This window comes from Neovison vison, chromosome 1 (assembly GCF_020171115.1).
Source record: "Neovison vison isolate M4711 chromosome 1, ASM_NN_V1, whole genome shotgun sequence".
Lineage (NCBI taxonomy): Eukaryota > Metazoa > Chordata > Mammalia > Carnivora > Mustelidae > Neogale > Neogale vison.
In genome coordinates, this window is record NC_058091.1 from 231621169 (window position 1) to 231647721 (window position 26553).

Consider the following 26553-nt stretch of genomic DNA (forward strand, 5'->3'; position numbering starts at 1 on the left):
TCTAGTTTACTCCAATTCACTTTTCCTTTCCTTCTTCTAATGTCCTCCATGTTCTCCCTTATGCTCCACAAATAAGTGAAACCATCTGATAATTGACTTTGTCTGCTTGACTTACTTCTCTCAGCATAATCTCCTCCAGTCCCATTCATGTTGATAAAGAAGTCAGGTATTCATCCTTTCTTTTGACTGTGTCATATTCCATTGTATGTATGGATCATATCTTCTTTATCCATTCATCTGTTGAAGGGCATCTTGGCTCTTTTCACACACAGTTTGGCGATTGTGGCCATTGCTGCTATGAACATTGGGGTACATATGACCCTTCTTTTCTACTTCATCTGTATCTTTGGGGTAAATACCCAGTAATGCAATTGCAGGGTCATAGGGTAGCTCTGTTTTTAATTTTTTGAGGAATCTCCACACTATTTTGCAAAGTAGCTGCACCAACTTGCATTCCCACCAACAGTATAAGAGGGATAGAGATAGTTCCCCTTTCTCTGCATCCCCTCCAACATTTGTTTACTCTCTTGTTAATTTTGGTCTTCTAACTGGTATAAGGTGTGAGAGAATGGTCAAGTTTCATTCTTCTATACATAGCTGTCCAATTTTCCCAGCACCATTTATTGAAGAGGCTCTTTTTTCCACTGGATATTTTTTCCTTTGTTGAAGATTATTTGAATATAGAGTTGAGGGTCCATATCTGGACTCTCTACTCTGTTCCATTGGTCTATGTGTCTGTGTTTGTGCCAGTACCATGCTATCTTGGTGATCACAGCTTTGTAGTAAAGCTTGAAGTCAGGCAACGTGATGCCCCCAGCTTTGTTTTTCTTTTTCAACATTTCCTTGGGGATTTGGGGTCTTTCCTGGTTGCAAATTTTAGGATTGCTTGTTCCAGCACTTTGAAAAATGCTGGTGGAATTTTGATTGGGATGGCATTGAAAGTATAGATTGCTCTAGGCAGTACAGACATTTTAATGTTTATTTTTCCGATCCATGAGCATGTAATGCTTTTCCATCTTTTTGTGTCTTCTTCAATTTCTTTCATGAGTATTCTGTAGTTTCTCTAGTACAGATCCATTACCTCTTTGGTCCTCTGTGGTTCTTGGTGCCAGAGTAAATGGAATAGATTCTCTAATTTTCTTTCTGTATTTTCATTGTTAGTGTATAAGAAAGCAACTGATTTCTGTGTTTTGATTTTGTATCCTGACAGATTACTGAATTGCTTTATGAATTCAAGGAGTTTGGGTGTGGAGTCTTTTGGGTTTTCCATATTAAGTATCATGTCCTCTGCAAAGAGAGAGAGTTTGACTTCTTTGCCAATTTGAATAACTTTTATTTCTTTTTGTTTTCTGATTGCTGTCACTAGAACTTCTAGTACGATGTTGAACAACAGTGACAAGAGTGGGCATCCTTATCATATTCCTGATCTCAGTGGGAAGGCTGTTAGTTTTTCCCTGAGAATGATACTCACTGTGGGTTTTTCATAGATAGATTTTATGAAGTTGAGGAATGTTCCCTTTATCCCTATACTTTGAAGAGTTTTAGTTTTAATCAGGAATGGATGCTGTATTTTGTCAAATGCTTTTTCTGTATCAATTCAGAGGACCTTGTGTTTCTCTTATTGATTTGTTCTATCACATTGATTGATTTGCAAATGTTGAGCGACCCTTGCATCCCAGGGATAAGTCCCACCTGGTCATGGTGGATAATATTTTTAATGTACTGTTGGATCCTATTAGCTAGGATCTTGTTGAGAATCTTGGAATCCATATTCATCAGGGATGTTGGTCTGAAATTCTTTTTGATGGGGTCTTTGGCTGGTTTGGGGATGAAGGTAATGCTGGCTTCATAGAATCTGGACGTTTTCCTTCTGTTTCTATTTTTTGAAACAGCTTCAGGAAAATAGGTATTATTTCTCCTTTGAATGTTTGGTAGAATTCCCCAGAGAATCCATCAGGTCCTGGACTCTTGTTTTTGGGAGGTTTTTGATTACTGCTTCAGTCTCATTTCTAGATATTGGGCTATTCAGGTTGTCAATTTCTTCCTGTTTCAGTCTTGGAAGTGTATAGGTTTCCAGGAATGCATCCATTTCATCTAGGTTGCTTAACTTATTGGCATATAACTGTTGATAATTTCTGACGATTGTTTGTATTTCCTTTGTGTTAGGCATGATCTCTCCCCTTTCATTCATAATTTTATTAATTTGGGTCCTCTCTCTTTTCTTTTGGATTAGCCAGTGGTTTATCGATCTTATTAATTCTTTCCAAGAACCAGCTTCTAGTTTTGTTAACGTATTCTACTGTATCTCTAGTTTCTAATTCATTGATCTCTGCTCTAATCTTAATTATTTCCCTACTTATGCGTGGGGTTGGCTTAATTTGTTGTTGATTTTCCAGTTCTTTCAGGTGTGAAGAGAGTTGGTGTATTCAGGATTTTTCAGTTTTTTTGAGTGAGGCTTGGATGGCTACTTATTTCTTTCCCGTATCCCATAGGTTTTGGACCAATGTGTCTTCATTCTCATTGGTTTCCATGATTGTTTAAGTTCTCTTTGATCTCCTGATTGATCCAAATATTCTTGAGCAGGATGGTCTTTAGCTTCCAAGTGTTTGAATTCCTTCCAAACTTTTTCTTGTGGTTGAGTTCCAGTTTCAAAGCCTTGTGGTCTGAGAATATGCAGGGAATAATCTCAGTCTTTTGGTACCAATTGAGCCCTTATTTGTGACCCAATATGTGGTCTAGTCTGGAGAAAGTTCCTTGTGTGCTCGAGAAGAATGAGTATTCTGGTGTTTTAGGGTGGAATATTCTGTATAGGTCTGTGAGGTCCAACTGGTCCAATGTGTCATTCAAAGCTCTTGTTTCTTTGGTGCTTTTCTGCTTAGATGATCTGTCTGTTGCTGAGAGTGGTGTATTAAGATTCCCTACAATTAATGTATTCATATCAATATGACTGTTTAACAGTTTGCTTGTGTAGTTGGGCGCTCCCATGTTGGGAGCATAAATATTTACAATTGTTAGATAATCTTGTTGGATAGACCCTTTAAGAATGATGTAATGTCCTTCTGTATCTCTGACTACAGTCTTAGCTTAAAATCTAATTTATCTGATATGAGAATTGTGACCCCAGCTTTCTTTTGAGGCCTATTGGCATGAAAGATGGTTCTCCATCCCTTCACTTTCAGTCTGGATATATCTTTAGGTTCCAAATGTGTCTCCTGTAGATAGATGTGTCCTGTTATTTTATCCAGTCTGCCATCCTGTGCCATTTTATGGGAGCATTTAGGCCGTTCACATTGAGAGTGATTGTGGAAAGATAAGTTTTTTATTGACATCATGTTGCCTGTGAAGTCCTTGTTTCTATAGATGTCTTCATAAATTTCTGTTCTGTGTTACTCATAGGTTCTTTCTTCTTTTATAGAACCCCCTAGATATTTCTTGTAGTGCCAGCTTGGTGGTCACATAATCTTTTAAACCTTACGGGTCTTGGAAGTTCTTTATCTCTCCATCCATTCTGAATGCCAGCCTTGCTGGGTAAAGTATTCTTGGCTGTATGTTCTTCTCATTTAGTGCCCTGAATATGTCTTGCCAGCCCTTTCTGGCTTGCTAGTTTTCTGTGGACAGGTCTGACATTATTCTGATGGTTCTTCCTCTGTACAGAAGGAATGTCTTTCCCCTAGTTGCCCTTAAGACCTCCTGTCTGAATTTATGATTCATGAATTTCACAGTTAAGTGTCTGGAGGTCTTTCAAGACTCATTGATCTTGAGGGGTGTCCTCTCTGCCTATAGGACATGAACACTTGTTCCATTCCCCAGATTAGAGAAATGTTCATCCAGTATTTGTTCACCTCTATCTTCTAGTCTTCTTTCTTTCTCCACCCCCTCAGGGATCCCAATAATTCTGACATTGGAACATTTCATGGCATCATTTATTTTCCTAATTCTGTCTTTATGGTTTCTAAGCTGTTTTTTCCAGGCCTCCTCCTGATCCTTCTTTTCTATCAGTTTGTCGTCTAGATCACTAATTCAATCTTCCTCATTTACCATAGCTGTTAGAATATTTAGATTAGATTGGATCTCATTGATAGCATTTTTAACTTCTGCCAGATCAGCTCTCACTTCCATCCTTTGAGAGTCTATGTTGCCACTAATGGTCTTCTCCAACCTAGCCATTGCCTGGATAATTGTTACCCTGAATTCCATTTCTGACATACTGTTTATGTCCATATACAGTAGTTCTGTGGCAGAGGTCACAGTCTCTGAATTTTTCCTCTGTTGGGTATTCCTCTTCCTAGTCATTTTAGTGAAAGGTAGTTGAGGGAATGTATAGCTGAATATATCAGTTATGATCCAGTCAAGATGCACCTCTCCACTGATGATCTCCTGCCCCCGTAGAGATCCATAAGTGTATAATCTTACATCTCAGGCTGATTTTATGGGTGTCAGAGTGTTCTGGTAGATATTTACCTCAATTCAGGAGACCTATAGAAACAGGTTCTCCTACTTTTCAGCTATCTTGCTCCAAGCTCCAGATTTTATTTATTTATTTATTAGAGACCATGCGCACAAGCGGGGTGTGGGGGAGGAGGCAGAGGGAGAAGCAGACTCCCCGACAATCAGCAAACCCCACTCAGAGCTGGATCCCAGAACCCTGAGATCATGCCCTGAGCCAAAGACAGATGCTTAACTGAGTGAGCCACCCACGCGCCCTGCCAGTCTTTTTCAAAAGGAAAGTCAGACTGCATGATTTCCCTACTTAAAGACTTTTTTAAAGATTAATTTTTAAGTAGTCTCTAATCTTTATACCCAATGTGGGGCTTGAACTCAAAACTCTAAGATCAAGAGTTGCATGCTCCCCTGACTGTGGCAGCCATGTGCCCCTAAAATGTTTTAATCACTGCCGAAGTCACTAGGGTAGAGTCTCCCGGCCTGACACAGCAGATTACCAAGCATCTCGCCTGCTTTATCTCTTGTACCTTTATATGCTGAAGGTACCATGTTTGCTTTTCCAGTCCCCAAAATATATTATGATCCCTCTCTTTTATCATGATTTTATACAATTTGCATCTCAGCACCACTTTCTCTCCCTTTGTCATCCAATTCCTCTTTCATTCTTTTTTTCAAACTCATCCTTCAGTTCTTAGTATTGATGGCAGTTTCTTAGTATACCCTCTGACCTCCTGAATTAACTACCCTTCATATGTAAATTTAAAACTATCCTGTACAGTATCTTCTTACTAGACTGTAATCTGAGGTGGAGAGAATGATCTTGGTTATTTGTACATTCCTAGGATCTGGCATGATGCTGAGCACTTACTGTTTGTTGGGCTTTATTCTAAGGGCTTTGTATGATGTCATTGGACTGTCACAAACACTCTACAGAGTTTATATTATTATATTCTTGTTTTATAGAAGAGGAAATAGACCCAGAAATATTTAACATTCTTAAAGTCATGGGTGCCTGGGTGGCTCAGTCGTTAAGCGTCTGCCTTCGGTTCAGGTCATTAACCCTGGGGTCCTGGGATCAAGCCCCACATCAGGCTCCGTCCTTAACGGGGAGTCTGCTTCTCCCTCTCCCACTCCCCCTGCTTGTAGTCCCTCCTCACTGTCTCTCTCTATCTCTCAAATAAATAAATAAAATCTTATTTTTAAAAAAAATTCTTAAAGTTATACTGCAGGTGGCCAAGAGTTGAACCCAAGTGATTGATTCTAGAACCTGAACACTTACTCATTACTGCCTCCCTTATAAACATTTTAATTTATCTTGATGTACTTCATATTTGTGAGCTGCCTTAAATCTTACAAAATAAAAATGGGGTAGAAATAAGAATACACAGAGTTGAAAGATAATTACATTCAAAAGATAAGAGCTCTGTATACCACATCTGTTATGTTCTTCCCTAAAATGTGTGTGCCAGCAGGGCATTAAAACCGTTTTTCAGGGACGCCTGGGTGGCTCAGTTGGTTAAGCAGCTGCCTTCGGCTCAGGTCATGATCTCAGCGTCCTGGGATCGAGTCCCACATTGGGCTCCTTGCTCGGCAGGGAGCCTGCTTCTCCCTCTGCCTGCCTCTCTGTCTGCCTGTGCTCGCTCTCTCTCCCTCTCTCTCTGACAAATAAATAAATAAAAATCTTTAAAAAAAAAAAAAAGAAAAGAAAAACCGTTTTTCATGGACAGCTCATTGAGACCTGCTAGATCCCTACCATCAACCCCCCTTCTACATAATGCATGAACCATCTTCTTGCGATAGTGGTGACAGTACAGTTTGGTATTAGTGGCAGAACTTTAGGAGTCACCCTGGCTTGGCTCCAACCAAGCACTTACAAACCATCTCCTAAGCTTGCAACCTACTATCATAGCTAATTTTGTTCATTCTATGCTGATTTTTATGGCTTCAGTTTCAGAGGGTGACTATTTTCATTTCTGAAGGTCTACCTTATTGAAACATAAGCTTCTCTCTGCTTCTGCATGTGTCGACTATATTGAAATATTAACTTTTTGTAGGTTTGAGTATCTGATTATCTGAGTCTCTTACTAGAACTTATTTATGATTTTTTTGTTCCATTTGTACTAGGTTCATGAAAGAAGTGTCCAGTCAGACTTCTTATTGATTATCTTGAAGGAAATTTTACAGAAACGGTCTGATCTGCACTTGATTCTAATGAGTGCCACTGTAGACAGTGAAAAGTTTTCTACATATTTCACACACTGCCCAATTCTCAGAATTTCAGGAAGAAGCTATCCTGTTGAGGTAAGTTTTCTTTATAATGTGTACATGAACAGAAACTACTTTCCTACCAGGGAGCGTCCCCAGCAGATAGGCCCTAGTAGTCTGAGCCCATACCTAGTCTTACAATACTGCAAGTCAGGAGAAGACTTGGAGATGGCTTGGGAATCTGATGGCTGGTGCTGCTTGGATGGAGGGTGGGTGGGCTGGAAGGAAGGATTCTGCTGAAGGACGTACCTGAGAAGTATAGGACAGAAAACCCACTTCCATGTCAAAACCATTATAACCAGAGTGAGGGTGACTGCCTGGCAATAAAGAACTCCTTTTTCACCCACCTCTCAAATTTAGGCTTGTTTGTGATGCTTCTTTTCTGCCTGTTCTATTCTTAAGGTTTATCCTTTGGGTTCAGTTCATAAAGACATCTCTTTTTAATTGGTTTTCACAAGTTAAAAAATAGACACCATAATTTAATTTATCCTGAGACTTCTAGGGACAAACTCATCTCTATCAATCAAGTTTTCCATTCCCAAATAATGTAGAAAGAAGCTTTTCTCATAGTAGTCTACATTAACATTTGGTAACATTGAAAAAATAACAATCCCCTCATTCTTTTTAAAATGTATTTACTGAAATGAATTTGAGTTCACCATTTAAATGCCTTAATCTATGTAGGTTTTTCACCTTGAAGATATAATAGAAGAAACAGGCTTTGTACTGGAGAAAGACTCCGAATACTGTCAGAAATTTTTGGAGGAGGAAGAAGAAATTTCCATTAATGTTACAAGCAAAGCAGGGGGAATAAAAAAGTATCAGGTAAAAAGAAAACATTTTCAAAGACATCTGATAGTTATATCCAGGGTACAACCTTCTATGAGAGGTTTGAAATCAAATGGCTGGCTCAGTGAATTCAAGTATAATTTGGTAGAAAAAGGAAGAAATGGGATTTTGAACAAATTTTAAAGGTCATTTCTTTAATCTTTGGTTTATGATATTTTATACTATTTTGGCCATAAAGATAGACAAAAAATATCAAGGACCATATAAATAAGCAGTTTTTATTGTTTCATAGCAACGACTAATTATTTAGGAATAAATTTGTAATTATTTTCTTTACTTTATCTGAACACCTTAGGTATGAATATGGGGCAGGCCTAAAATCTAGAGATCCTTGCCATTTTTTCCTCAGCAGCCTCTGTCCTGGTATGAGCCAACCTTGGCTATATAGTGAAACTGTCTAGAACAAACACAGCTCTTCCTAAAGAGTTAGTTTCGGGCGCCTGGGTGGCTCAGTGGTTTAAGCCGCTGCCTTCGGCTCAGGTCGTGATCTCGGGGTCTTGGGATTGAGTCCCACATCGGGCTCTCTGCTCAGCAGGGAGCCTGCTTCCTCCTCTCTCTCTCTGCCTACTTGTGATCTCTCTCTCTGTCAAATAAATAAAACCAAAAAACCTTTAAAAAAAAAAAAAAGAGTTAGTTTCAATGACATGTTTATTTTTGGAACTATCATAAAAGCTAAATTACCAAACATTTTAACCAGTGGTACTATATCCAGTATTTTTATTGTATCCATATTTCATGCTTATATCCAATCTGATGGATACATGAAGTTACTTTATTTTCTAGTTAAGCAGATAAATCAAAAAAGCAAAAACTAAAATCTTTGCCTAAAACTCCAGAGATAGAAACTAGAAACTAAAGGATTTCAGAAAATCAAAGGTATTTCAAAAGAGATAATTGAAATTCATAACCAAAGTAGAATCTAATGGGAATGAGGCCAATATAAACTACTTATTAAAGTTATTATGGGAACACCTGGGTGCCTCACTTAGTTTCGGCTCAGGTCATCATCTCAGGGTCATGAGATCGAGCCCCTTACCTGGCTCGGTGCTGGGCTGTGGAGCCTACATAAGATTCTCTTTCTCTCTCCCCCTCTGCCCCTCCACCCACGCACCAAAAAGTTATTATGACCTCTCCTGGCCTGCTTCTTAGTTGCCACAGAACAGTGCATACAGTGTTCTGTTTTTCTTAGCTCTTTAGTCTGTACATGACAAGAGTAAAAGTATTGCTTTACAATTGAGATTGAATGAAATGAAATATGCAAGACATGAAATTTTATACTTTTTCCACTCTTAAAAACTGTACTCTTAGCATATTTTAACAAAATAATGGTTTTGTTTTTTGTTTTTGTATTTTATTTTCTCAAAATGAGAAACAGTTTTGAATGACTGCAAATACATCATTTTTCCTTGTCTTATAAAAATACATAATTTTGGGGCGCCTGGGTGGCTCAGTGGGTTAAAGCCTCTGCCTTCAGCTCAGGTCATGATCTCAGGGTCCTGGGATCGAGCCCCGCATCTGGCTGTCTGCTCGGCAGGGAGCCTGCTTCCCCCTCTCTCTCTGCCTGCCTCTCTGCCTACTTGTGATCTGTCTCTGTCAAAGAAATAAATAAAATCTTTAAAAAAAAATACATAATATTTTTGTTCACCTTTTTCTGATTGTGTTTCTTGTAGGAATATGTACCAGTTCACACTGGACCAAGTGCTGATTTAAATCCACTTTATCACAAGTACAGCAGCCGCACTCAGCATGCTATTCTCTACATGAATCCCCATAAAATCAACCTGGATCTCATTTTGGAACTTCTTATATACTTAGGTATATATCTTTTTTTCTAATTTGACTCCATTTGTTTTGATAAAACTTTTCTGCTTACTAAAGATGTTTTAGTAACGTGTTATATGCTATCCCTTATCTTTTTTCTTATGTTGAATTTCAGACAGAAGTCCCCAATTCAGAAATATTGAAGGAGCAGTATTGATCTTTTTACCAGGACTTGCACATATTCAGCAGTTGTATGATCTCCTGTCAACTGACAGAAGATTTTTTTCTGAACGGTAATTACCAGTCTTCATTATATTCCAAGTAGTTTTGAAATAGAAAAATGTTTTATTAAAATTCTTGATCAGAATTTTCCGTCTTTTTACCTTCAAGTTTTTTAACATTTCTATTACAGCACTTAATATACTAAAAATTTTAGCTATTGTTTCTGCTTTTGTTTTGTCTTCTTATTATGAGTAAGCAGTGGTTGAGAGTATGACGGTGACTCCCCTTCCCCACCACCTGGACAACACAAAACCCCTACTGGTTGCAGTTTATCACCCAGACATATGGAGTCAGCTGTTTAGTGTATCTGTGCTGATATGGTTCATTACGCTGTCACGGTTACCATATCCAAGCATATTTTTAAATTCTCTAAACCTTATATTCCATATAAATTTATATGAAGTATTTTCTCTTTGATGAGTATATGTGGTTTCATTATATCATTCTCAGAGCTTTTGTGTTTGAAATTTTTCATAATAAAAAAATTTTTAATTGCTATTTGCAAATAAATTTTGTTATTCTTTGCAGTGTCTTCTAAAGAGAAACTCTTGCTAAGAACTATGATTTTAACTTTCAGATATAAAGTGATAGCTCTGCATTCTATTCTTTCAACTCAAGATCAAGCTGCAGCATTCACAATTCCTCCTCCTGGAGTCAGGAAGGTAAAATTCCATGAAGCAAATTTTATGTGTGATCTGAGAATATTTTGTGAAATATTAGGACTCTTTAACATCAGTTATTAAAATGTTACTAAGTGTATATATTGCATGGCAGACTCCAGATGCTATCTGGCTTAACATAATCAGAAGTGAACCCAATAATGAAATTTAAGTATTTGAATATTTATATTATGCATTATTAAAGGGACAAGGCTTTTAGGGGAGTGACCGTTGAAAAATATTATGGCATGGGTTTTGCTTGTGAAAAGAAAAAGAAAAATCACTACTGTCCCATCCTTTTCACGAGGGATGTTGGATGTTGAGCTCTTTGAATGCTGTGAGGATTCTTTGTTGTTCTCCAGTCTGTTCATCCCTGATTATCTTTGTTAATACATAGACCATTAGGTTAGGAAACAGTCTCAGTATTTTCATGTCTCCTCCATTCAGGATTCTGAATGTGAAGAGGTACTTGGCAGAGAGTTTCTCAGATTTAGAAGGGGATAAAAGAGCACAGTGTAAGAACTGGGGGGAATCTGAGAGTTCCCAGAAAAGAGCCTGGGTTCTGAGGCTGCTCTGACCTGTAACATTTGGGCTTCCCTCCAAGATTTGGTTTAAAGAAGAGAGTTCCACCTCTTAAAACAATTTTTTAAAATAAAAAGATTATTTATCAGAAAGCAAGCCCAAGCAGGGGTAGCAGCAGGAAGTGGGAAAAGCAGACTCTGCTGAGCAAGGAGTCTGATGCAGGACTTAATCCCAGGACCTTGGGATTATGACCTGAGCCAAAGGCAGATGCTTAACCAACTGAGCCACCCAGGTGTCCCGAAAAAAAATTTTTTTAATTTTTTTAATTAGAACGAGCAGTAGGTCCCATCTAAGTCTTAGAACCCAGATTATTATTTCCTAGAAATTTTCCCAGAAAAACAAGCATTCACTGTTGAATTACAGAGTTGAGATAGAACAATATGAAAATGACTATTTGATGGAAAATTTCCTAAATGTTTTACCTCCAAGGACTCAAGAGAAAAAATGCAAAGACTACAGTATGCAGCCATCACTATTAAGAATTTTAGAACTAGAAATGGATCTAAGAAATCATCTGTTTCTACCTCCTACGTTACAGTAGATGTATCTGAAATCATCTGAGGTAAAGTGACTTGGCTGAGGTCACAGAGCTAGTTAGTAGTAGAGCCAGGGCAGCAACAACTTCTTACTGACATACTGTTTTTTCCCCAATAATTGTGAATGGTTGTGCTGAGCTGTCTCTATTCCTGACCCAATTTCCCAGGCTACTTAGTTCATTTTTAAGATGACTGACTAGAATTAGAGGAACAGTATTTTTGTTGGAATAAAAATCCCTAACTTTAGCTTTCTGCCCGTGGACGCTGCCGAGTAAGCATCGTTAAAGTCTCCCCTCCCACCGCCGTCATGTCTAAGTCAGAGTCTCCCAAAGAGCATGAACAGCTGCAGAAGCTCTTCATCGGAGGTCTGAGCTTTGAAACAACCGATGAGAGTCTGAGGAGCCATTTTGAGCAATGGGGAACACTTACGGACTGTGTGGTAGTGAGAGATCCGAACACCAAGCGCTCCAGAGGCTTTGGGTTTGTCACATATGCCACTGTGGAGGAGGTGGATGCAGCCATGAATGCAAGGCCACACAAGGTGGATGGAAGAGTTGTGGAACCAAAGAGGGCTGTCTCAAGAGAAGATTCTCAAAGACCTGGTGCCCACTTAACTGTGAAAAAGATTTTTGTTGGTGGCATTAAAGAAGACACTGAAGAACATCATCTAAGAGATTATTTCGAACAGTATGGGAAAATCGAAGTGATTGAGATCATGACTGACCGAGGCAGTGGCAAAAAGAGGGGTTTTGCTTTTGTAACATTTGATGACCATGATTCTGTAGACAAGATTGTCATTCAAAAATACCATACTGTGAATGGCCACAACTGTGAAGTAAGGAAAGCGCTCTCTAAGCAAGAGATGGCTAGTGCTTCATCCAGCCAAAGAGGTCGAAGTGGTTCTGGAAACTTTGGTGGTGGTCGTGGAGGTGGTTTTGGTGGGAATGACAACTTTGGTCGCGGAGGAAACTTCAGTGGTCGAGGTGGCTTTGGTGGCAGTCGAGGTGGTGGTGGATATGGTGGCAGTGGGGATGGCTATAACGGATTTGGTAATGATGGAAGCAACTTTGGAGGTGGCGGAAGCTATAATGATTTTGGCAATTACAACAATCAATCCTCAAATTTTGGACCCATGAAAGGAGGCAATTTTGGAGGCAGAAGCTCTGGCCCTTATGGTGGTGGAGGCCAATACTTCGCCAAACCACGAAACCAAGGTGGCTATGGTGGTTCCAGCAGCAGCAGCAGCTATGGCAGTGGCAGAAGGTTTTAATTACTGCTAGGAAACAAAGCTTAGCAGGAGAGGAGAGCCAGAGAAGTGACAGGGAAGCTACAGGTTACAACAGATTTGTGAACTCAGCCAAGCACAGTGGTGGCAGGGCCTAGCTGCTACAAAGAAGACATGTTTTAGACAATACTCATGTGTGTGGGCAAAAAAACTCGAGGACTGTATTTGTGACTAATTGTATAACAGGTTATTTTAGTTTCTGTTCTGTGGAAAGTGTAAAGCATTCCAACAAAGGGTTTTAATGTAGATTTTTTTTTTGCACCCATGCTGTTGATTGCTAAATGTAATAGTCTGATCATGACGCTGAATAAATGTGTCTTTTAAAAAAAAAAAAAAAATCCCTAACTTTAATTGGCAAGCTAAGCTGTGAAACTAATTGTAAAGAATTAAAATTACATAGTAATGGCAAGTTTTGTTTTGTTTTTTTTTAAAGATTTTATTTATTTGACAGAGATCACAAGGAGGCAGAGGCAAGCAGTAGTTGGGGGAGAGCAGGCTCCCTGCTGAGCAGAGAGTCTGATGGGAGGCTCAATCCCAAGATCCTGAGATCATGACCTGAGCCGAAGGCAGAGGCTTAACCCACTGAGCCACCCAGGTGCCCTAGTAATAGCAAGTTGATGGTGAATTTTTGTAAATAATGTTGAAATTCACTTTTTAAAATTCATCAAGTCAGACTGTATAGTTTAAATGATTGCACACTGCTGAAAGTTATCTAAATCTTTTGGCTTTTGTTTATTTTCAGATTGTCTTAGCAACAAATATCGCAGAAACAGGTATCACTATTCCAGATGTTGTATTTGTAATTGACACTGGAAGAACAAAAGAAAATAAGTAAGTTTGAGAAGGGTTTGGTGCTCCTGTATTCTTGGGAGAAATCACAGAATCATATAGGGAAAATCCCAAATGTCCTAATTCTACCTGAAGCAAAAAGCCTCAGAAAAACTCTTAAGAAACTTTAAAATGCCCAAGAGTAAATGTCAGGTTTCATGTCTTGATTTTTCCCACAAGGGATGCTAGTATACCACTACTTATAGAAAACTGAGAAAATTTTCAGAACATAATTTTTTGTAAATTTGTAAAATATCTTTACAAAAACATTTATGAGATCATAACAGTGTATGGATTTTGGAATCAGGGTGGATTAAAATCTCTGACCTATAGTCTTGAGCAAATAATAATACAGTAAGTATAATTATCAGTTGCCTCCTATATAAATGGGAAGCATGAATATTTTTCATAAATATGATGAATATACATGATATGTTAATTGGCACTTAATAGGTTAACCTTACCTGAATCTTCATAAAAAGATTACTACTTTTAATGTTTTAATGGTAATTTGGCAAAAACAGGGAAAACCTCCTTGATAGTCTATTGTAATCCATATACACTTTCCCTCTATTGGGAAACTCCAGCAATATTTGGCAATGCATATGACTACTGAGAGGCATTTCTCAAAATCTTTTTTTTTTTTTTTTTAAAGATTTTATTTATTTATTTGACAGAGAGAAATCACAAGTAGTCAGAGAGGCAGGCAGAGAGAGAGAGAGGGAAGCAGGCTCCCTGCTGAGCAGAGAGCCCGATGCGGGACTCGATCCCAGGACCCTGAGATCATGACCTGAGCTGAAGGCAGCGGCTTAACCCACTGAGCCACCCAGGCGCCCCATTTCTCAAATTCTTTCAGAGAAGTCTTGTTGCATAATTGATAGGCCTTCCATTAAAATAAAACATCTTCCATGATCAGATTAATTTTTTTCCCTTATAGAGGTATCTGAAGCTTTTGACATTCTGAGATTCAGTTTGGAAAGTTGGCTAAATTATTTAAATATGAAGCATGACTTGGAAAACTGGCCCACAATTATGATGGACATTTTTTAGCCTATCTTCAATATAATTTTAACAGTCACCTATTTCCAACCTTTTTCAGATTTTGATTTAAGCTCTTTATCTAATTACTCTGTCCTGAAACTTTTCTTCAGGTACCATGAAAGCAGTCAGATGAGTTCTTTGGTTGAGACGTTTGTCAGTAAAGCAAGTGCTCTGCAGCGGCAGGGGAGAGCTGGAAGGGTCCGAGATGGCTTCTGCTTCAGAATGTACACAAGAGAAAGGTATGACACAACACTGGAAATCAAAAATACATCTGTCATTATAGTGTGGCATTTCTGATAATGAGTCAAGTGTTTAATATGATTTTATTTTTCAGATTTGAAGGCTTTATGGATTATTCTGTCCCTGAAATCTTGCGTGTACCTCTGGAGGAATTATGTCTTCACATTATGGTAATGCCGAAGGAATTTGGATGCAATTTTACTACTCCTTTCTAAAAAAGAACAAAATATGAACACTTAAAATTCTCTTACCCTACATTGCTCTAGATTTTCAAGAATTTTATTTACTCTTTAATAAATACCCCCTCCTCCATCTTTTTTTTTTTAAGATTTTATTTATTTATTTGAGAGAGAGAAAGAGTGTGCATGAGAGACAGCACACACAAGGGAAGCAGCAGAGGCAGGGGAAGAGGTAGAAGTAGGTTCCTGTTTGAGCAGGGAGTCTATGTGAGGCTCAATCCCAGAATCCCAGGATTATGACCTGAGCTAAAAGCAGTTGCTTAACCAACTGAGCCATTCAGGTGCCCTGTCCCCCATCTTTTTATAAGTAAACCCACTGTGCTTAAATTTGACCACAGGCACCCATCTTAATAGACTAAAACTAGCTCTCAGCTGGTGCATTATTGCTCAACAAAGTACAGTTAGCAATGTCTTCAGACATTTTTGCATTTCAGACCTTAGGGGGAGGAGGAGGCCATGCTACATGGGCATCTAGTGGGTAGAGACCAGGGATGACTGCTAAACCTTGCATATTACACAGCAGTCTCTTAAAGAATTATCTGGCCCAGGGGCGCCTGGGGTGGCTCAGTGGATTAAAGCCTCTGCCTTCGCTCAGATCATGATCCCAAGGTCCTGGGATCGAGCCCCACATCGGGCTCTCTGCTCAGCGGCGAGCCTGCTTCTCCCCTCTCACTCTGCGTGCCTCTCTGCCTACTTATGATCTCTTCCTGTCAAATAAATAAATAAAATCTTTTTAAAAAAAAATTATCTGGCCCAAAATAACAGTGCTGAGATAGAGAAACCCCGACATAGACCAAGACCTTCCTACTCTGAAAGATCTATAATTCCCTTCAATTTTTAGATTTTGACTTTACAAAAATCAGGAATGAAGAAACTAAAAATATGGCCTAGAGGATCTCTTCCTCATGCCAGCCATTAACACACACACACAGAGTTTCTCACACACTTCCAATTTTAAGAAAAAGAACATGTCAGCCTTACTGAGACATTTATGTCTCTTTGCTCAGAATTTATTTCCAATTTGACCATCTCTTTGGTCAATTCTAATAACATACTGATTTATCACTCTTTTTTAATGTGCAGAAATGCAATCTTGGTTCTCCTGAAGATTTCCTCTCCAAAGCCTTAGATCCTCCTCAGCTTCAAGTAATCAGCAATGCAATGAATTTACTCCGAAAAATTGGAGCATGTGAACTAAATGAGCCTACACTGACTCCACTGGGCCAACACCTTGCAGCTCTGCCTGTGAATGTCAAGATTGGCAAGATGCTTATTTTTGGTGCCATATTTGGTTGCCTTGACCCAGTGGTAAGATAAATGTTGCTCTTGCTTCTTCACTTTATCATTTTGGCTAAGTTTGGAAATAATTTTTAACTTTTTGTATTTATATACAAAATCGTATACAGTCATCCCTTAAGAGTACTGTAGGTACTATTTTGTAATAGGGTTTGGCTTGTCTAGACTTTTGCTATCGAAAATCCCATTTGAAATGTTTATTTAATTGAATATATAGGTGGGGGGGCGTAGAACAAGCAAGCTCTGGTGGGAGGGAAGGGGAGAGAGAGTCTTAAGCAGGCTTCCTGCCCAGTACAGAGGCCAACCAGAGCTCGATCTCATGACCCTGAGATCCTGACCTGAGCCAAAATCAAGAATTGGACCAAGCTCAACTGACTGAGCCACCCAGGTGCCCCTTTATGTAAAGTACATTCTTTTAAAACTGTGAACCCCACAGACTTACCTAAGGAGAATGAAAAACTTTATTCCTTCACTCTTTCTGCATTATATCTCTGAGCCAGCAATTACTGGCAGTTCTGTTTTATCATGTTATCTCAGAATTAACAAATTTTGTGCCTCCTTCTGAATCTCTGGGCTCTATATGCCTGCTGTGCCATTACAGCTTCCCAGTTTTACCAGGCTGTGGCCTTTTCTGGGGTTGCAAACCAGGGCTGTTTAAAAACAGAATGAAGAAGTGTTTAACATACTCTCTCTAGTATTAAGAATACTCACCAGAATTGTGCTGAGTCCAAAAATAACCTGTCATGATAGTTGATGTGAAAAGCTGCAGCAACAACAAATGGGTCATAATGCATTACAAATTATTTTTTAAGTATTTAAAGAACATTGCAGGCAATGGAAATTCTGTAAGCTAAGAGTCAAGATACAGGAGGTACGACTCTGGATTGCTTCTCCCTATATGAGACTATGAATCACTATATACCCAGTCACGTTTTTATCTCTGGTTCTGGTGATGTGACCTCCTTATAAATATGGTCTAGAAGTGCTGTATTTTTAAAATTAAATTAAGTGAAGCCCACAATAACTAATTAAAATGAAACTGCTAGCTTTTGAAGAACACAAGGTGTTGGAAAAGAAATATGCAACTTGAAAGTGGGACTGTTGTATGATTTGCTTTCCTTTACAAATCACCTTTCCATATATACCTCTTTACTGATAAATGTTTTGGTTATTTATGGATAGGCAACACTAGCTGCAGTGATGACCGAGAAGTCTCCTTTTACTACACCAATTGGTCGGAAAGATGAGGCAGATCTTGCCAAATCAGCTTTGGCTATGGCCGATTCGGACCACCTAACGATCTACAACGCATATCTAGGGTAAAGAAATAATCTGGGTGTTGTCAGTAAGTCAGTGACTGAGGTTATTTACTTAAAAAAAAACTCATCTTTGACTTTCATTAAAAAGGTAAATCTAAGATTTACCTTTTAGTTACTTCATCTGTCAAGGTATAATTAAAGTTTTTTTATAATCCTTCTAAAATTTAAGAATAATGTACATTGTATTGTACCTATATTACCTCATTTTTGGAGTTAATAATTTACTCATACACAAAAAAGTCCATATTGCAGTTCATCCTCCTATATTCAGTTAGTAACTCCTACAACAATTAAGACCCCCCCCCTTAAGTGATTGTAATTTCGTTAAAGCTTACTTTGGTTAATACCTCTGAAACAGAGAGTTTGAAAAGAAAACATGTTAAACCTGGGTCATTTTATGTACATAGATGGAAAAAAGCACGGCAAGAAGGCGGCTGTCGTTCTGAAATAGCATACTGCCGGAGAAACTTTCTTAATAGAACATCTCTGTTAACCCTAGAGGTAAGTCTTGATAGAGCTTGCTAATTCGGGGCCATATTGGTGATGGATAGGCTTATTGTAAGAAATAGAAATGCCTAGGGTGGTGATTGATACATAGTACATTTAATTTACTGAATTACTATATTTGTAATTTTTTGTTTCGTTTCTTGTAGTAGGTGACTTTTATGTATTAAACAGCGATTTAAAATAGTATTTAACAGTCATAATGTAATAGTCATAAAAGGCTTCCAAGGCTTAGGACCTAGTCATTTTTCCTAAGAGCCACAGTTCCCTTTAGTGAAATTCTTCTCTGTTTTCCTGAACATTAGCTAGCTACTTCATTGGAGGTAGGATGATAGCTATGGTAAAGCATCCACAGCATGGTACTCTGTGGCTGATTGTGACCAAGTGTATAAATCTGCTCTTGGGAAGGGAAACCTAACAACTGTGCCCATCACTCAGGTTTTGGTTTTTTTGTTTTGTTTTGTTTTGTTTTAAAGATTTTATTTATTTATTTGACAGAGATTACAAGTAGGCAGAGAGGCAGGCAGAGAGAGAGGAGGAAGCAGGCTCCCCGCTGAGCAGAGAGCCCGATGCGGGACTCGATCCCAGGACCCTGATATCATGACCTGAGCCGAAGGCAGCGGCTTAACCCACTGAGCCACCCAGGCGCCCCATCACTCAGGTTTTGATGACTGCTGAGGACCAGAATTATTTCTTGGAGGAGAGAGAGTAGAAGTTTGGTTAAAATAAAAAGACAAGTGATGGCAAAAAGCAGGGCCCCTCTGCAGATACTTACTGTTCATGGTGCATAGGAAATGATGTTCAGTACACCATCTAAAGGCAAACAGTTTCTACTGCAGACATGCTATAAAAGTATTCAGAAAATAAACAGTGTATCTTACATAATTTCTCTATTCTTTGCTCATATCTTACAGGGTTAAATATTTTATTCCCATATAACTTAAGCCATTATTTTTTGTTATTCAAAATAACGGCTGGACGAGAGCAGGAGAATGAGTTTTGTCCTTCTACGAGTAGATAAAGGGATAAAGTGAAGAAACAGCTGTCTCTGGGCTAACTCACTGGGATTCCTCTGTCTCCACTCCCTTAAAACCACCCATCTACCTCCTGCCTCCTTTCTTCTGTGTGCCTTTTCTTCACCTCCCCTGCTGCAAGGTTTTCCATCTCTTCACCTCCCCTGTGGTGTTAGAGCAGCTGTTTGGCCTTTTCTCACCTGGAATCAAAGTCTCTTAAGCCCCAAACCAGAAACCTAAAGGAAATCCAAATGTAAATATCACCTTTTAATCGACTGTATCCTGTTTGCTATGAAAAATGCTCATCCTTCCTATAGAATTTAAACTGGTTGGCACTTAGTTACTAAAGGCAAATACAGATTTTTCACAACAATTTTAGATTAAATGAAGGTGTCATTGTTAGAATTAAGGTGAGATTCTCGGGGGCAAATGAACAAAGTATTTGCAGTCCAGGACCAAGATTCCTCTCCTGTTCTTCATCAGTATTAGTCCTCTCTGAGTGGAGATAGCTACTACTGAAGTAAATATATTGAATTCAAATGTGTTCAGGCACATTTTTATTGCTCTCACATTTTAGACATGTTTTATGACACGGAAAGTCTTGGGACATGGAAATAGATAACTCTTGATTTACCATATCGTTTTTTCCTCCTTCGATTTGGGCTCTAGTTAACTAAATAATTTAGCATCCTATCAATTTTGATGGGAAACAGCAATATATATTAAAGGATTGTCAGTTTCTCTATTTTAATCAATTATGACCTGGTCTCTTTTTAACATAAACCAATCTAGGATGTAAAGCAAGAATTAATCAAGTTGGTTAAGGCAGCAGGATTTTCATCATCCACAACACCCAATGACTGGGAAGGAAACAGAGCCTCACAGACCCTTTCCTTCCAAGAAATTGCCCTTCTTAAAGCTGTACTGGCTGCTGGACTATATGACAATGTGGGGAAGATAATCTATACAAAATCAGTTGATGTTACAGAAAAATTGGCTTGCATTGTGGAGACAGCCCAAGGCAAAGCTCAAGTACATCCATCCTCAGTAAATCGAGATTTGCAGACTTATGGATGGCTCTTATACCAGGAGAAGGTAAAGTGCTTATTCTTTTTTTTTTTTTTTAAAGTGCTTATTCTTAATTCCACTATTCAGAGATTTATTCTAGAAGTCAGTTGTAACAAGTCACGATGCCCCAACAAGTATTATATTTGGTTCTCAAGTTGAACAGTTTATTTTTTACATATTTGAAATCTGTGTGTATATAGTTTCTCATAAAAAGTCCTATCTCTTTCACTTAATGAAAGAAAAATATTAAGGTTTCTATGCTATCATCTTTCCTACCTGAAGTAAAGACAATTATAGCAAATAGATACTGTTTAATAATGTATCAGTTAAAAAAAAAATAATGTATCAGTTCCCTGAGATTTCAACAAAAGGTGCTACCTCAAAAGAGAACAAAGACATGTTCTATGTGCATTCCAAATAAAGGGGATATGGGATTAGACAGAACTCTATATGATCTGGCAACAGTTTGAGTCACTGTGTAACCCAAGATAGTTTAAAAGTATTTATAGATTACAGTTAAGAAAATCTTTTCAGTCGTAGCTTGCTATAAACTAACAAGGATCCATATTTTGAAGTACTGGGTCAAAAAATCATTACACTGTCATAACACTTGAATATAAAGGTGAGGAATTCCTGACTAATGACCATAACTGAACATTGATCTAAAAACCAGACACTATGATGAAAAAGTGCTCCATATCACTCGGCATCAGGGAAATACAAATCAAAACCACAATGAGATATCACCTCACACCAGTCAGAATGGCTAAAATCAACAAGTCAGGAAATGACAGATGCTGGCGAGGATGCGGAGAAAGGGGAACCCTCCTACACTGTTGGTGGGAATGCAAGCTGGTGCAATCTGGAAAACAGCATGGAGGTTCCTCAAAATGTTGAAAATAGAACTGCCCCGACCCAGCAATTGCACTACTGGGAATTTACCCTAAAGATACAAACGTAGTGATCCAAAGGGGCACGTGCACCCGAATGTTTATAGCAGCAATGTCCACAATAGCCAAACTATGGAAAGAACCTAGATGTCCATCAACAGATGAATGGATAAAGAAGAGGTGGTATATATACACAATGGAATACTATGCAGCCATCAAAAGAAACGAAATCTTGCCATTTGCCACAACATGGATGGAACTAGAGCGTATCATGCTTAGCGAAATAAGTCAAGCGGAGAAAGACAACTATCATATGATCTCCCTGATATGAGGGAGTGGTGATGCAACATGGGGGCTTAAGTGGGTAGGAGAAGAATAAATGAAACAAGATGGGATAGGGAGGGAGACAAACCATAAGTGACTCATAATCTCACGAAACAAACTGTGGGTTGCTGGGGGGAGGGGGGTTGGGAGAAGGGGTATAGGCTTATGGACATTGGGGAGGGTATGTGCTTTTGGGTAAATTGGAAGGGGAGATGAACCATGAGAGACTATGGACTCTGAAAAACAATCTGAGGGGTTTGAAGTGGCGGGGGGGTGGGAGGCTGGGGTACCAGGTGGTGGGTATTATAGAGGGCACAGCTTGCATGGAGCACTGGGTGTGGTGAAAAAATAATGAATACTGTTTTTCTGAAAATAAATAAATTGGAAAAAAAATAAAAATAAAAAATAATAAAAATAAAAACCAGACACTATGAAACTTTTATTTTTGAGCTAATTAAAGCATTAGTATTATAAAATGGCTCATTTATGCTGAAGGTATATAATTCGCCCTTACAATTAATGTTTTAAAATGCCTTTTAATAGTATAAATGCACAGATGTTAGAATGTAAAGGTAGCTTTACAAAACTTACAGTGTAAATCTTATATGCGCAAATTACAGAAAATGCTTACATGAAACAGATGAATGTCTCACATTTTCAGGCTGTGAAGTTTTTTTTCTCTCTTTATTCCTATGCAGGTAAGGTATACCCGAGTATATCTGAGGGAAACTACCCTAATAACCCCTTTTCCAGTTTTACTTTTTGGTGGTGATATTGAAGTTCAACACCGGGAACGTCTTCTTTCCATTGATGGCTGGATCTATTTTCAGGTACATGTTACATCTGATCTCATAACATTAAAATTTTCTACTTACAGTAACAGGTAGATTTTTAAAATTTTATCAGTGTTTGCATAGTTTCTCCCTATAATTTCACTGAACGTGGAAGACTTCCTTATTTTATCTTGCCTATACTGTTTTAAATCAGTTAAATACAAAAATTAAATAATATCCCTACTATTGCAGACTATATTATCAGTAATAATAACTTGCCATCTCTAAGTTAACTATGTCTCAGTAGTTAACTTTACATGGATTATTCTAAATTTATTACCCTGATAACCTTGTGATTAATTTCCATAGATGAGATACTTATATTCAGTGAGAAGTTATTTAAACTTCTTAGAGTAAATGAATTGTTATTAGCCAAGCAAGACTTCTAATCTCCTTCTACGTCATACCAACTGTAAGAAATCACAGCTTTTAATGAGTATGGTCAATTTTTCCTCCAAAACAATTAGACCAGTCATTGCTACCGGCAATAAGCTTATTTCTTTGTAACCCCATCAACAGTGACCAGCTTTTAAAAAATCTAAAACAGGGACGCCTGGGTGGCTCAGTTGGTTGGACGACTGCCTTTGGCTCAGGGCGTGATCCTGGAGTCCCGGGATCGAGTCCCACATCAGGCTCCCAGCTCCATGGGGAGTCTGCTTCGCTCTCTGACCTTCTCCTCGCTTGTGCTCTCTCTCACTGTCTCTCTCTCTCTCAAATAAATAAATAAAAATCTTTAATAAAAAAAAAAAAAATCTAAAACATTCTGTTACTGTATGCCATCACAATTTGTCTTAGACTGAAGAAGTAAACTTAAATGCAACTTAAAAAATATATGCAATTCTCTCCAAGAGGTCAGGGTTGTAGAAATTGTCAATTTAAGGTTAGTAAATTACACCTCAGTAAAACTATTAATTCCTTCCCCCAAATTTCAGGCTTCACCTCCACAGTTATTGTAAGAAGTTACAGGAAATAATTTCCCTGTATTTTTCCAATAACATTTTATATTCAAGTCTAGATGTGTTTAAACACATGGTATACATGCTTTCTTTCACTTATTGAAACACATTCACACTCAAAGAGATTAACTTTGGACAATATGTCATCTCCTTTCAACAGGCTCCTGTAAAAATAGCTGTCATTTTCAAGCAGCTTAGAGTTCTCATTGATTCTGTTTTAAGAAAAAAGCTTGAAAATCCTAAGATGTCCCTTGAAAGTAAGTATTTGCTTTTAATATAGCTGGAAAACTATTTTTAAACATTTTGAGTACATTAGCACACTGAAGTCTTAACAGTCCATATGATTAAAAATTGTTTTCATAAATTTATGCTGAATTCCATCAGACTCCTAGACATTGCTTCATTATTCACAATCTAATTATCTTACTCTTTCCTCTTCTAAGCTTTACTTCTAAACTTCTGGCCATTTCCGGGGAAAAAGGATGGTGAAACTGAGCATTGTTAAATTTTGATTATAAGGGACTTTCTCTGAGGTTCCCAACATGTTTTTATCTACCATTATCACAAATGTAGAGCTCTAGTCCGTTTAAAAAGTACATTATTTTTCAACAGAAACCTGTAGTAAACACCTGAGTTTTCCTTTAATCTGGTGCAGTGTTTCCCACCCAAACTTCCCAAATCATCCGAATCGTCTTGGCAGATATTAAAATACAAAGTCCAAAGACCTACCCCAGACCAGACATATTTAATCTTTCTGGAAGAGGCCTGTGTGTTATTTTTTAATCACTTAATTTATAACCCTTTCCCCTACTACCATCCCCCTTTTTAAATAGAGTAACTTTTATTAAACTGGATTATTTTACTGGTAAAATTTGTCATTTAGGATTTGGTTGGTTACATCTTCATGCTTTGATTTAAGGTGTTTCTCTATGCCCTCTATATCCTGCGGACTATATAGTAGTTGTATCTAAAGCTTTGATTAATTGGATTTCTAGGAAAAGGATATTTTCTGCTTGCTGCTCTGTTCTTCCCATTGCATCACATTACAAAGCATTTCAGTTTGGTTTTCCCACTTTGAATGATGTTAAGAATTGATCAGTGGGTTGCAGCATGATTGACTGTATTTATCAAGTATCTCAGTTAATGCTCATAGAATAAAATGTTGGAAGCTATGGATCTAGTGCTACTACCCTGAAACTTAGGGAGCTTAAAATTCATGGTTCTTTTTAGACCCGTCATTGTTTCCCTTTTAGCAAATGATCTTTTCTTTTTCTTCCTTCCTTCCTTCCTTCATTTATTTATTAATTAATGTCAGAGTAGCCCCCAAGAATTTGAGTGTCAGACCATGGGCCCAGTTATCAGAATTTCTCAGGGCACTCTCTTACTGAAGTGTCTAATGTAAAGACAGAATTTCAGTCTTGCAGCCCTGATTATTACACCTATCTGAAGGGCAGTGAAGTTCTTAAGAAGTCACAGTCTCAGAACGACTGTTGAAAAGGAGAAGCATCTGTTAACATAACCTCCTTAGCAAATACTGTAGCCTCTGTTGCTCTGTTTGTCAGATTAATTGGTGTTTATACTTTTGTTGTGTAGAGAGATCTGTCACTTCCCCATTGACACCTCTCCAAGAGTCCTTCCCTGTTAGAAGTTACTGTTTCTGTTCGGACTAAACATGGAGCAACTGGTATCAGTTCCTCCTCCTTTGTCCATACTGTGGAAATCCTGATATATTCTGAAGACGATGGAACAGCTTATAGATCCTTCAGTATATCTGAGCCAGGTGACAAAGTTAGCAAACTACCTGTCTTAAAAGAATTTTTAAATAAATAATTCCTTATAAAGGACAAATAGTTAAATCACATCACGTTTTGGGGCACTGGCCTACTTGTCATAGTAGGGTCAGATAACTATAACAATAATATCTGTAGGGCAACAAATCCTATTTGTGGACATCTCTAGGTTTCTTGTGAATATTTCTGGTATAGTCTTGTATTCTAATATAAAAGAATCTTCTAATCAAGTATGCCTGCTGTTCACATGTGTATACTTTGGGAATTTAGCCAGGTGATGAATTTGTTCATGGGTGCTTTTTTTCTTCCACTTAGATGACAAGATTCTGCAGATCATTACAGAATTGATAAAAACAGAGAATCATAACTGAAACTGAAAGTCATGGTCAACTGCTTTAAAAATAAAGATGAAGATACAGTCATGAAATTATGTGAAAATGGACCATCACATTAAGTATTTCAGTACTTAAAATGTTGGTACTAGCCATAACTTAAAGGTGATGGGAAAAAAAGCACATACTTTAAACATGTGTAATTTTCTAGTTCCTTTTTAATGATAATTATTTGCAATGTATTTAGCACTACATTTACAATAAATCCTTTGGTATCATCCATGCTTCATACATCATTATGTGCCTATGGGCAAGGCCTGTGTCTGTAGTATCTGTAACTTAGTGTCCTGATTCCCTGTGTATACACTTTATGCTCTACCAGTCCTTCTTTTTTATTTTTTTTTATTTTTTAAAGATTTTATTTATTTATTTGACAGAGAGAAATCACAAGTAGATGGAGAGGCAGGCAGAGAGAGAGAGAGAAGCAGGCTCCCTGCTGAGCAGAGAGCCCGATGCGGGACTCGATCCCAGGACCCTGAGATCATGACCTGAGCCGAAGGCAGCGGCTTAACCCACTGAGCCACCCAGGCGCCCCTCTACCAGTCCTTCTTATCTGGAGAGTTTAGACCTTCTTGACCCGCAAGAGAAAGTGCAAAAACTCCAAAACCAGTTGCAATTAAATTTCCTTGAAAAGAACAACTTCAGAATCAATTATTTAATATTTATAACCAAAATGAAAACCTAAGTATTAATAGATACACACTGTATGCAAAGATGTCTACTTCCTGCTAGACAATAGGCAGGAATGGCTAATGCTACTGTGAACCTTGGGATGGACGGCTTAACCATTTTCCTCCATCCTAAGCTTTGGTATCAATGCCCTTGAACCCTTTTTTGTACCCATAACTGAATTAGTAAAGTCAGTTACTTTGAGATAGTAAAATATGCTTAGATATTTTTCAAGGGTCTCAGTAGCTTTTGAAACAACATTCTGATTACATCGAGGAATTTTCCCTTCATTTCCAGCCAAGATTGTTGAAGAACTTCCAAAATAGACCTGTGTAGACCAGATAGCAGGAATTGTATCTGAAGGACGAAAGATTGGAATAGGAATCTACTCTAACTGCTTGACTCTCTTAATAGGTACTCAGTATTTGTTGATGAAGGAATAAAAGAAGCTATAATTTCCATTATATGTGGGAGTAAAAATAATACTTA

General features: G+C 38.1%; 1 protein-coding gene and 1 pseudogene across 2 annotated transcripts in view; both read left to right on the forward strand.

Annotated features, from left to right (window-relative positions):
* DHX29 (DExH-box helicase 29) overlaps nucleotides 1-25613 on the forward strand; it is a 55920-nt gene extending 30307 nt beyond the window's left edge. The window contains exons 13-27 of one of the 2 annotated variants that reach the window (XM_044224729.1): nucleotides 6568-6744; nucleotides 7393-7533; nucleotides 9228-9372; nucleotides 9494-9611; nucleotides 10178-10262; nucleotides 13405-13493; nucleotides 14642-14770; nucleotides 14866-14941; nucleotides 16094-16318; nucleotides 17489-17625; nucleotides 18033-18126; nucleotides 19935-20237; nucleotides 22123-22254; nucleotides 23374-23470; nucleotides 25319-25613. In XM_044224729.1, the coding sequence (XP_044080664.1) occupies nucleotides 6568-6744; nucleotides 7393-7533; nucleotides 9228-9372; nucleotides 9494-9611; nucleotides 10178-10262; nucleotides 13405-13493; nucleotides 14642-14770; nucleotides 14866-14941; nucleotides 16094-16318; nucleotides 17489-17625; nucleotides 18033-18126; nucleotides 19935-20237; nucleotides 22123-22254; nucleotides 23374-23470; nucleotides 25319-25374 (2004 nt within the window). In that variant the 3' untranslated portion in view covers nucleotides 25375-25613. The remainder of the gene's footprint in view (nucleotides 1-6567; nucleotides 6745-7392; nucleotides 7534-9227; nucleotides 9373-9493; nucleotides 9612-10177; nucleotides 10263-13404; nucleotides 13494-14641; nucleotides 14771-14865; nucleotides 14942-16093; nucleotides 16319-17488; nucleotides 17626-18032; nucleotides 18127-19934; nucleotides 20238-22122; nucleotides 22255-23373; nucleotides 23471-25318) is intronic. The other variant, XM_044224740.1, reaches the window with a different exon arrangement.
* LOC122889520 lies at nucleotides 11609-12828 on the forward strand (annotated as a pseudogene).
* Nucleotides 25614-26553: the final 940 nt, after the last annotated feature.